Source organism: Pteropus medius, unplaced genomic scaffold (genome assembly GCF_902729225.1).
Source record: "Pteropus medius unplaced genomic scaffold, Ma_sr-lr_union100, whole genome shotgun sequence".
NCBI classification, from domain to species: domain Eukaryota; kingdom Metazoa; phylum Chordata; class Mammalia; order Chiroptera; family Pteropodidae; genus Pteropus; species Pteropus medius.
Genome location: NW_024350319.1, coordinates 16,286,482 through 16,299,291, shown reverse-complemented (window position 1 = coordinate 16,299,291; position 12,810 = coordinate 16,286,482). Strand labels below are relative to the sequence as shown.

At 31.1% G+C, this 12,810-nt stretch overlaps 1 protein-coding gene across 1 annotated transcript in view; it reads left to right on the top strand.

Moving 5' to 3' along the window:
• The window catches only part of SYDE2 (synapse defective Rho GTPase homolog 2), a 32,788-nt gene that overhangs the window by 2,169 nt on the left and 17,809 nt on the right, over positions 1 to 12,810 (top strand). The window contains exons 2-3 of the mRNA XM_039838723.1: positions 4,447 to 5,139; positions 9,979 to 11,081. Coding sequence (XP_039694657.1) covers positions 4,447 to 5,139; positions 9,979 to 11,081 — 1,796 coding nt within the window. The remainder of the gene's footprint in view (positions 1 to 4,446; positions 5,140 to 9,978; positions 11,082 to 12,810) is intronic.

The following is a 12,810-nucleotide window of genomic DNA, read 5'->3' as shown; positions in this document are numbered from 1 at the left end:
ATCTTTTTATTGTTGGTAAACAAGGGCACTAGTGTTTTAATCAAAAGAAAAAGATCCCTTATATGCTTTTTAAGAAAGTGTACACATTTATAGTAATTTGTAAACTTAAGTTGTCCTTTTAGGATTTTGCTGCCTATTTTGTATGTGTGTGCTTTTTAATTTCCACTGAAAATTTAGGTTATCAATTCTAGAAAGCTCTTAATTATGTTGTAAATAGGAAAACTTTTCTGAAAGAAGTGTATCTTCAGACTGAGCAAAAAAGTCTTTTGAATTACACTCTTAAAATGTAAAGGCTTTTAGTGAACATTATACTATATGTCAGTAATAATTTTAAAAATATTAGATGCCGGAATGTAAAAAACATTCACAATACTTGGCAGTTTCTCAGGTAAAAATTACAAATTCTACAGGACTGGTTTATACACATTAACTTTGTTTAACTAATAAACACAAAACAGTGGGGAGAAACAAAGTTCACAAAGCTACTAATTGCACAATGAGAACAAATCAAATGATTCATTTAGAATGTATACAAACTTGAAAAGTTTTTTTTGAATCTAAAACTCTCTAATACCCACCTATCTAAATTTCCCCTCAAATTTATTTCATTTTATTTGAATAAAAGGATAGTGGAATGTAATATTTTTATGTGAAGGGAGGTGTACTTTATGCTAAGTTCAAATTAAAACATGCATTTCCAGTAGTAAAGTATTTGTAATCATTTATTACATTTTATGGCTGTATAGCTTTACTTCCTCTGATTTTGATTCAGTTAACTCTTTGTACGACAGTTAAATTTCAGCCATAACAAAAATCTCTATAAAACTTCAAATATTTTTACTCTTTGTTGCAAAGGTTAAACATTTACTGTCTGATGGTTTTTAATACTTTCAGTTGTAGTGTAAACATTCAAGGATTTAAAAAGCAATAATGAACATAGTAATCTTTTTTCATAATGATTTTTTTATCAAGAAACTAAATGAAACTAATTTTAAAAGAAATTAAAATGAAACATCAGAATTACTATGTGATGGTATTTTATATATTTTACAAGAAATCTAAGCAAAAGCTTAATCTCTGATTTAAACAACTTTCTCAGATGTTATTTCCTTTCAAATCACCAATTCATCCTTTATGTTTACATATCTAGTATAGATTTGGAGAGTCTACTTTTTTATAACTTTTTCATGAAGGTTGGTTGAAGTTATTAAAACCATTCTGGATACTTTAGGTGGTTTGCATATGATCTTTATTGCTCCCTCCACCCCCACCATGGAGGTATGTTCTAACAACAACCACCAAAGAAACAGAGGGGTTAAGTAGTTTGCCCAAAGTCACTCAAACTACTGTATGGTTTACATATACTAATATATGGATTCAAACTATTATATGAATTCAAACTCAGGTCTTCATGACTCTAAAATCCCTATTTATATAAGGTCAGAGAGACTCTACAAGTTCTTTAGAGGTGTGATTCAGTTAATTCTATTAAATTGCTTGGACCGAGGAGATGGATGGAATTTCAATAAGGTTTAGAGGGGTAAGTAACCCTCAAAGTTGCAAAGAAGATTGAATTCTAGAATAGATTTTGAGACATTTTTAAAATCAACTGCTATGTCTATTTTAAACCTTTACCTTTAAATATTTACTTAGTTCAAGCTTATGTTACTTGGATTCTACTTTTAAATCACATTTTCTAAAAAAATTAATTGGACAGTCCAGATGAATCAGTACATTCTTGGTTGTGTAAAGATGTTAAATAACCTAAAAAGTTTATATCCATTTTTCTATACAATATTTATGAGCATATTTTCTTTCAAAATAAAATTACAGTTAGAATTTATAACACAGAATAACTATATAATGAGATGGAGATACCCAACCTATGTAAGTATTTTGGAATTTTTTGAGACTGAATGACAAATAGTGGCCAAAATGATCTTATGGCTCTTACCACGAACCACTAAAACTTTTGATGGTATAATAATGACAATGATTTGATGCAGTTGGGTATGTAGTGTTCACAGATTGGCCAATTTGTTCCTAATTGAGATGATTATTTAAGGAATCTAAGGTCATTACACAGAGCAAATATTGTCAGGTTTCTGCAAGCCTTCAGATTACGAAGGAATTTTAATCTATTTGCCAACTGTACTTCATTATAAATCTTTATAAGTAAATTTTAATTAGCTTGAGGTACTCAGAAATAAATTCAAAAGCACCAGGTTGAGCTATTTTGTCCTTTTACGGCTTTAAAAAATAATTTGCCTTACTTCAACTGTGCTTTTCTTGCTCCATGATTTGTGAAAGAAAAAATTGGGGGCATGTAATTTGTTAATATTTTGTCAAAAAATTTTAGACAGTTGTTTAAAATACTATTAATTAGCTGGTATGATCTTGTACATTATATCTTAAAGTGAAGTTGACACGTTTAATGCAAATTCTCATCTATTTCTTTTCTCAAGTATTTATAGCTCTGATTTCTTACATTTATGAGGTACGTTATGATTCTTTTCAACAATTTTTTTTATGCATTAGCTCTTTCAAGATCAGTAGCTATAGGCATATATCTTTTGATTGCCTTCTAGGTTTAAATCTCTCTCTCAGAAATTCTGCCATTATGGCCCTAGAAGCAAATCCATTTTGTTTGTTTATTTGTTTGTTTTCTTGTGGGTTTTTTTTTTTTTTTTTGCAGGGAAGAGTGCCATAGAACATTGGAGTTGCTGGTGGCAGGAAAATTGAGAATTACAATTCAGGAGAAGGTCATGTGTTGATTTCAGAGTCCTGCATTTCTGCATTTCTAAATGGTGTTTATGATTTGAGAATCACTAAGGGTCTTTTCTAGATTTTGCCACTTAATGTGCGTGTGATTCACAGTTACAGAGCATTGCTCTCCAACTATAACGTGCATGTGACTTCCCTGAAAATCTTGTTAAAATGCAGATTTAATATGTGTGGGGGTGAGACCTGAGATTCTACATTTTAACCAACTCCCAGTAAGGATGCTGCTGTTTGGTATACATTTTAAGTAGTGAAGTTCTAAAATTATCAGTCCCCTCAATCACCTATCTTGATACATTTGTTAAAGTTTCAAAAAAAATTAAACTTTTTTCTATTCATGCCTCTGAAAATAACTGAATTTGAAACCCAATTTGTTTAAGGTTTAAAAAAATTATTTATTTATTATTAATCTGGTTGGGTAATGTTTATCATTAAAAAAAGAAAAAATTACATTTTTAAAGGATTCTTTTCAGTAGAAGGCAGGTTACTCAAAACCTTGATTATGCATGAACCTAATCTTTTGGTTATTAAGCTTCATTTACATAGTTTACTGTGGTTTTATCAATGTCTGTTATTAGCCTTGCTATTGTCTTATTTTACTTTCTATAATACTAAGATGAATCAACCATATACACACTCAAATTAGCACAAGACCATAATTCCATAATTCACAAAGCTGTCATGATCTTAAAGTTTTAGAAATATGGTTTTGTTTTATATATCTATGTGCAATGAATTTGTATTATGATCATATTTATCTTAATTGACTGTCATTGAAGCCTGCTTTATGCAACTCTTTGGAAGTATAAAAATTTTTCCTCTTTATTTGGAATTAATGTTTTATATACAATTTTAGAGTCACATTATTTTAACATTTTCAGATATCTAGGTATTTGAGCCTCCCCCGCTCTCCCCGCACACACATCAGACTATGAATTCCTTAAGGGCAGGGACTTTTTTGTTTATTCTTGTTGCTTAAGTTTGTGCGTGGCCAATAATTATAGCTGTGTTGTGCTTATTGTGAGACAATGTTCTTGGTTCTAATCTGCAACCTTCTTAAAGGATTTTTATTTTTATTTTTTCCCTAGATATTTAGAACTTAAACCTTGCACAAGATGCTACTGTATAATATGATTAGGAAACAAATGTTGAAATTTTGATAATCAGTGAGGAATTTAGTAATGAGTAAGGTTCACTTATTTTGAAAGATTTATTCAAAGTTAATCTTTGTAAAGGTAAGAATATTATTTGTGTTTTCTAAAGACTTCTGGTCCTTTTAGTGAGTTGAAAATTATTCAAATATTAATTAAAGGCATACTGTGTAAAAAGCATTCAGTGTAAGCTTTTTATAAATTATGTTTTGCTTAGGCTAAGGCTTCGTTAGCCCTGTTATGTTTATAAAGGCAGCCTCAGAGGTTTTCTATACTTTTTCATAGAATTCTTATGACACTTATACTCACAGTCTCATTTCTAAATAATAGAAATAATTTTTAGGTAAAAAAAGTCCAAAAATTTTTTTTTTTGTTTTATTCTCTGAATGTGGTTAATATTGCTTTTTTTCTTTTTATCTTTTTAAAAGTAGTATTTTAATAACTAGTCTTAAGGGAAATGTCTTTCTTTGTTTAGCAGGCATTATATTCTACCTTCTTTTTTTCTTTAAAACAGATTTATTTGAAAATGTTTATGGGCCTACAGTGAAGAGAAGAGAACTTGAAGATCTGAAGGGTAATATTGGATTCAGAGGTCAAAAGCCACTTAACAGCATCACTGTGTCAAAGAAACGCAATTGGCTTCATCAGAGTACTCTGAGGTCTTATAATTTGGAAGAAGAAAATAAGAAATGCCAAAATATAAGTCATTTATCCATCTCACCTGTCTCTCCACCTAAACATCAGCTATCACAACCTTTCTTCAAATCATCTGAAGAATATTGTACATGTGTGGTGTATAATGCTACAGATTCTTCGTTATCAGGAAACTGTTCTTTAGACTTTAATGAGGAAAATGATGCAGATGATGAAGGGGAAATATGGTACAACCCCATTCCTGAGGATGATGACGTTGGTATATCAAATCCTTTGAGTCTGAGTGAGGCAAACTCTGCTGTTCTGAAGTTTCCTACTGTCAGTTTGAGAGTATTATCTAGCAGAGACCTAATGAAAGAGCAGCATCCTGAGGACTTGCTGTACTCTTCCGAACACACAGGCAGTGTTCAGACCACACAGTCAAATGAAGTGAATCCTGTCAGTTTTATCCATTCCACAGAGTTTGTGCAGCAGTACAGACAAAGGCTTGGACACAAGACACAAGAAGGTATAATGGTGGAGGACAGTCCCATGCTGAAATCTGCCTTTACAGGTAAAGATGATTATAGATCTGCCTTTTTCTTTCTTCTATTTTTCAGTTCTTTGGCTGTAGCTAAAACTAAATATAGATCTCTATTGTAGCTATACATTTTTCCTTAAAAAGACTGTATTTTCATGAAAATAAAACTCAAAAAGGTTTATAAATATTTTTATGTACATGGTGGTTAATTATTTTTATCACAGACTTGGTTTTGTAATCTAATGTGCTATAGTGTGTCCATCTTTTGAGTTAGTAATTATTTTTCTCTTAGTCAAAAGAATGGAATCATGGAGAGTAGAAGAGAAAGCTATATTCTTTATTTAAATCTTATTTTGTTTCATTTATTCATTCACACCTGGCCTGTCCACAGCCAAAAATTTGTATTTTCAGTATATCAGTAGTTATTACTTTGCACTTCTATGCCTATGTTTCCCCACGAACAAAGGAAAAGGAGAAGAGAGAAAGAAATAAGAGGTAGAAGTAAAGACCTTGCAGAAAGGAAATAATTGAAGTTCGATACATATTAGATTGAACCATATGAAATTACTGATATTCAACCATTTTTGATCTGCAAAAAATAGCATTTTATATAGTTCAACCTAGTGGTTTTATTCTTCCTTGACTGTCTTTGGTTTTCTGATGTGCTTCTTTTTAAATTTAGTTACAGATATGCTACCCAGGAAACAGCATAAGGCATATTTATTGTTTAGTTGCAAATATCAAATGTTGACAAGAAAGCATTTGTGTTTTATACCATCATTTAAATTTATGAAATTTCAAATGGTGCAAAATATCCAAAGATATGGGGCATAGCAGATGCTGTCAGTACCTTTTCCATATCACTTGGGTTTTATTACTTAAGTGGGGCAACCTTTTAAGTAAGTAATAAACTTACTTTAAACCATCAGGATGTGCATCTCTTCTTGAGGCTCTCTCCAAAGTGGTAGGGGGTCTCTCTGGAAGGCAGTGTGGGAATGCCCTTCAACCAGTGCTGATAAGAGTTGGTGTAGACCTGCCCTAGATTCCTCCTTCCTTGGGTGGGATAATTCTACATGTTTCCCAGAGTTTTCTCATGAGTTTAAGCTATAGTTGCCCGTAGTGGTAGCAGGTTTGATAATTCACTTTGAATCTTCCCCTGAATTTTCTCATTTCTTTGCCGATGTTTCTGTGCTTTACAAGTAAACTACTTGAATTTGAATCTTTTTCTTAGAGATATGAAGAGGTACAGTAAATGTTATATTGTTAAGAGAAAAACTGAGTTACAAAACAGAACGTACTATCTGATGCCAATTTTGCAAGAAACACTGAAAAGCTATATGGGAAATGTTAATGGTTTTTACTCCCAAGGATGTTGAGGTTGAGATAATTAAAAATTTTTGTGTGTGTGCGTTTCTAATTGTAGAGTGATTTTCCAGAGTAAGTTTGTGTTTCTTTTGTAATCTGGATGGAGAGAAGAATAAATACTATATAAATCAATAGTTTGGAATGTAGGTGGTTATTAGGGTGGAGTGATAGGGAAGGCTTACAGGTGTGTGGCAAATAGTGATAGATGTGGAATGGGGCAGAAAAGGCAAGAAGGCATAAGAGCAAAGTTAGAAAGCCAGGGTCTGTAAAGTATTACACATTTTAATTGAAGTTACTATCTTTAAACTTTATTTTTTTTCTGTTTGTGGCAAATTGTGAACTGGAAAGAAAGACATTTAAAGTACGGTAAAACTGTCATTTATGTCTCCTTTCTTAGTGTCTTTCTTCCCTTTAACATATTATTAAAGTATAATAAGCACAGCCCTAAGTTGGCCAAAGGAAATATATAGACAGTTTATTTATATGCCATCTTTTCTTGTTTTAGTTACCTAAAGTGGTCAGTTTTCTTTAGCAATACTGCCAGAAAGCTGTTGAGAAATAGGCAAAGAGGTTGGTTGAATTTCAAAATGAATTTTAATTAAGGAGTAGGTAAGCTCAAGTATCCGAATTATCTGAATACGAATGATAATTTTTTAATCATCCTACCTCAATTATGACTTTTTTTTTTTGCTTATTAACTTCTAGAATGTATATGTGTCTTTCATATAGTTGCAATCATAGTAACTATTTGGTTTTTGTTTTCACTTTGTATTTTCATCTTGTATTGTAGATATTTAACATTATTATTAACATTATTGTTTCCCAATCTTTATAGTATTTAATTGGGTTAATGTGCCCTAATCTATGTGACTGGGTCCCTAATGTGGGGTGTTAATAGATTTTTTTCCACTATTATTGTAATGATTTTCATCATGATCTTTTTTTCCTGCATTAGGATCAATTACTAGTATCATTATTAGGTCTGAATGTGGTAACTACTATTGGTATTTCCTATATAGTGTTTCCTAGAAAGTTTACCAATTTATAGGCAATTAACAATTCATTTATTAATTAATTTATTCAGTAAACACTGAGTTTTTGCTCTACGCTAGTTACTGTTCTAGGTCCTGAAGGAATGTGCCAGTTTCACTTGATTCTAGCCTGGTTCATAAATTTATATTTAAATATTTTCATTTTGTACTTTCCCTTTATTGTTAGTCTGTGATTTGATTAGTATAATTGTGGTTTACTTTTAAATGATTATTGAATTTGGTAATATTTTCACTCTTGGATTTTATAAAAAGAAAGCATTTCTGTTTTAACAAATTCAGTCTTATCTGTAGTAGAAATTGCTAACATACACAATATTTCATTTTAATAATTAGAGACTTATTTAATGAGTCTTGGGAAATATTTAATGAACAATGTGGGAAAAAAGTCAGAATTGTTAGATTAACTCTTTAAAAATTTAATAAAACCTAGAACAATTTAATATACTGGGTAGCTTGTTTATGCCCTGACAAAATAGATTACAGACTAGGGTAGGACTCCAATTACTATAGAATATTTTAGACCAGTAAACCAGTAGAATTGTACTACAATTTACAGTACAAGGGAATGCTTTGTCTAGTTTATCAAACACTCCATTTCTTATTAGTTGCTTACCAGAAAAGCCCAGCAGGCATACTTAAAATAGTACTTTCTCTATAAAGAAACCACTTCTTTGTCATTAGTACACATAATGAGGGGTGGAGGGAGAATATTAATACTTTAAAGAAAGTTCATTTAATCTATTGATTTTTAAAATGAATAAATATGTTTTTTTCTCATTTCTAATATTACACAGAGTAGCCTCTGATATTAGGGTTATTAGGGATTTTTGTATGGAATAGTTAGATCAAGTAAGAAAAGTTAATTTAAATTTTAAATAATTGGAATAATACTAAATTGTTTCTTTAATGGAACAATTTAAATTTATTTAATATTAGATTATAGAAGATATTTCTATTTTGCTTGAAAATTTCAAACTAATATTTTTATTAGTTTGAAAATTTACTAAAACCAGGTTCAAATTAAAAATAAAATTGATTAGTATGTACATTTTTTTTTTTTAACTGGGGTATTGAAAGTTTAAAGTTTTAACTGGAATACTTTGAAAGTTTAATATTAACTAGAATACTTCTTAATAGTTGAGAAAAAGTCTTTAACAATTAATTATATATAAAAAATCAATTATATATAGAAGGATGAAGAGGCTGAAAGTATAGTATTGAAGAGCATAGGCTCTGAAGGCCTACATCTAGGTTTGAATCCTGGTTCTGTAACTTACCAGCTGTGTCACCTTAGACAAATTAGACAGCTCTGTGCATGAGGTTCCTTAGCTGGAGAATGCAGGGCTACTGGTACCTTAACTCATAGGGATGTTGTGAAAATTAAATGAGGGTCTACTCATACTATTAAATTTTTCATATTTTGTCTAGCTCAGTAAATGTTTGCTGGTGTTATTTTTAATAATTAAATATTAATTTTCTGTTAAAGTACTTTTAATATTATTTTTGCCGCAATATTTACAGTGGTTAATCTGGTAGTGCAGTTTAGGATTTTAGTTACTTGCTCTTTTTTGTATCTTTTTAAAACTTTTATTGTAAACCTGGACAATTTTGACATTCATAAAAAAATAAAGCTATTTTTGTGTGGAGAAAAATTTAATGTTTTACTCTTATGAAAACTGAAAATTATAAGAAGACTTATTTATAGCTCTGAGTTGTCTGTTTTATACGTTGAAAATGCAAGGATAGGCCCTAATTTAGCTTTTGAAGTTCTAGGGATTTATTATATAGAAATAATACAAGAAAGAAAATGTCTTTACAGTTTTGAAAATTATTCAGTTATATTTATGATATTTAATATTCAGTTCTTAATTGACTAGGATTCATTCTAGTATAATCTTTGCTGATATGTTCTAATAGAATTTTAGAAAAAGGAGGGGCTCTTAGTTGTCAGAATTATAAACTTGTTTGGTTTTTAACTTCTTCAGCACCGCTATGTGATAAAGTTTAGTTTTTAGAGGATTATAAATATAGAGAAAACATTCTTATCTTAGAGTAGGATTTCTAAGTAAACATTAAAATAGGAAATATGTTAAAATAAATGTTTTATAAGAAGCTTTCCTAATTTACTTTGATATCCGCTGTTTATAGTTATAAAATAACATACTCACTGAAGTATATTGCAGTGGGAAACACCTAAAAGGAACCTATATTGCGCTTCCTCCAAACCTTCAGAATAGAAAAACAGATGGAGAGAGAGATGCTTCTTTTCCCTGTAAGCCATTTAGATAGCTTGTTGTTCTGCTTGAATATGGTAATGGAGATTCACCCAAACTTAAAACTAAATATCCCCATTGAGATGGGACAAGGGAAAAATTTCTATGAAGCCTTGTTAAGTTGGTGCTTTATAAAGTAGGATCAAAACATATCACCTTATAAATCTTTGTTTTTTTTTAAGGTCTTGGGATCCTAGCTTCTACAAATAAGACTGAATTGGAACATGTAGAACCGTCTTCTCCAAGCTCTAGCCCTGTGAAAAAAGGCAGTTCAATTAATTGGTCTTTCCCGGATAAATTAAAATCTCCACGAACTGTGAGGAAACTTTCCATGAAAATGAAAAGGTTGCCAGAACTTAGCCGAAAACTGAGTGTTAAAGGAACCTTGAATTATGTAAACAGTCCAGATAATACTTCTTCCTTGTCTAAATGTAACTGTCAAGAAATTCATCATACTGTTATTCTACCTTCTGGGAACACAACCACAGCTGCCAAGAGGAATGTTATAAGCCGATACCATCTTGATACCAGTGTAGCTTCTCAGCACAGCTACCAGAAGAAAACCTCTATAAGTTCTAAGTATTCTTGCAAAGGTGGTTACCTCAGTGATGGAGATTCACCTGAACTTCTAACTAAATCTAGCAAACATGGATCTGAAAACAAATTTGGAAAGGGAAAAGAAATAATTCCAAATGGTTGTAGCAAGAATGAAATTGACATTGATGCTTTTAGACATTACAGCTTTTCTGATCAACCTAAGTGTTCGCAGTACATATCTGGGCTCATGAGTGTGCATTTCTATGGTGCTGAGGATTTAAAACCACCTCGGATAGATTCAAAAGACATTTTTTGTGCAATTCAGGTAGATTCAGTAAACAAAGCAAGAACAGCTTTGCTCACGTGTCGGACGACATTTTTAGACATGGATCACACTTTCAACATTGAAATTGAAAATGCTCAGCATTTGAAATTAGTAGTATTCAGTTGGGAGCCCACTCCAAGAAAAAATCGAGTGTGTTGTCATGGAACTGTTGTTCTCCCCACCTTATTCAGAGTGACAAAGACACATCAGTTGGCTGTCAAACTTGAACCTAGAGGTCTTATTTATGTGAAAGTGACTCTTTTGGAACAGTGGGAGAATTCTCTTCATGGATTAGATATAAATCGAGAACCAGTAATATTTGGTGTTGATATTCGAAAAGTTGTAGAGAAAGAAAATACAGGATTGATGGTGCCACTCCTGATACAGAAATGTATTATGGAAATTGTAAAGCGAGGCTGTCAGGTATTATTTTTCTGTTTTTCTTTACTACCCTCTTTATATCTTTCTTTCTTTCTATCTATCTATCTATCTATCTATCTATCTATCTATCTATCTATCTATCTATCTTAATTAATCAATTAAATTTGTAGTAAGTCTTGGGGGGAAGGAATTAAAGGTAACGTAAAAGAATCTAATTTAGACATTTTCTTATTCTTTTTAAATTTCATTTCTGTTTAGGATATAATTCATGCCTTAACCTATGTTGTCCGTGAGTGAGAGCATGCTAGATAGATTTGCAATTTTTGTTTTGATGCAGAGCTGCATGGGCCTTACACCTAGAGATCAAGACTGCTTTATAATGGCATTCCTAGATAAGCCAGAATGTATAATATGGCAAATAATTAATTAATTTAAGGAATGTTTCTCTGTAGTTTGATTCTCTAGGTGGGGAGTTCCAACAATAACTCTTATAACCCACATTACTCCTAAAATTAACTCCCTGCCCTTATTCCCTGCTCTCCCGCTGCCCCATTCTTTGGAAAGCGTAAGTTTACCTGTCTCAACTTTGAGATAGCATGGAGGATGAGGAGAGGTTCTACAAATAAGAATACATCTCATTCTTTTTTCATTTTAAATAAGAAGGTAAAAGCAGTACAGTAAAACAAGAAACTTGGTGCTATTTGTGACAAGATATATAAATGTTAACCAGTTAATAGAACTTGTCTTTTTTTATTTTCATTAATACATGTCATAAGACTATGACGATGAGAAAAAGCATATCATTGAAAATATTATTCTGAGGTACAAGTAATTGTTTATGTTCATTTTTGCAACACTAAAACTAAAAATCATGTTCTGAGGTAATTCTACTTTGGTACTATCAGAATTTATAACACTGATTAAAAACATCAAGGGTAAATATTACAAAATCTGAAATATGGTTTCTTTATATAAAAGAAATTTAAAATAACCTACCACGAACTTAACATGGGAACTGAAGAAACAGCATAAGTTAGTGGAGTTTTGTGTTAAGATGCAGGAAATTTGAATTCTGGTTTCTCCTCCATTATTAGGTGTGTGATGTTGGGCAAGTTACTTAATCTCTGTGGGTTTTATATGTTTATATCTACAAAAATAGATACAGTAGCTTCTTGAAGCTAAAAGGTAGGACATCTGAATGTTCAAAACCTCTTCTCAGATGTATGATCTATCTGGTTGAGTTTGTGTTGTCTAGGTGAGAGTGAAGCCTTTAATTTTCAATCTGACTTTTGGTACAGTTACTTTTTTCTTCAGGTTCTCTGATTTTCCTCCATTCTTTTTCAGGCAGTGTGTAGAGAGATCAGAGATGTTAGGCAGATTTTAAAGCTAATTATTAAACGGAAACATTTACAATCGAATACTAACATAAGTAATTCGAATAGCACTGTACTTTTATAGTCTATTTCCTGAAATATTTTATAAAGAGGAGGTATATAAAACTGTTGTAACTTATTTTAAATGCTGAGAAAGCATTTTTAGCAATGCATTTTATTTTTATAAAGTTTTGAGTCATTTTAATAATTTTTTTGAACTAAAAAATAAATTTTACAGTTGTACATTTGGAACTGTACTTTTTAAACACCTTTTTTATGTTTTGTCTCTTTTGCTTCTCACTACCTACTCCACCCCTTAGAAAGAGGCTTATTCTGTACATTTTACAGACTAGCATACAGTTTAAATTTTGCTTACCTAAAAAGGCAATTATTCTTGT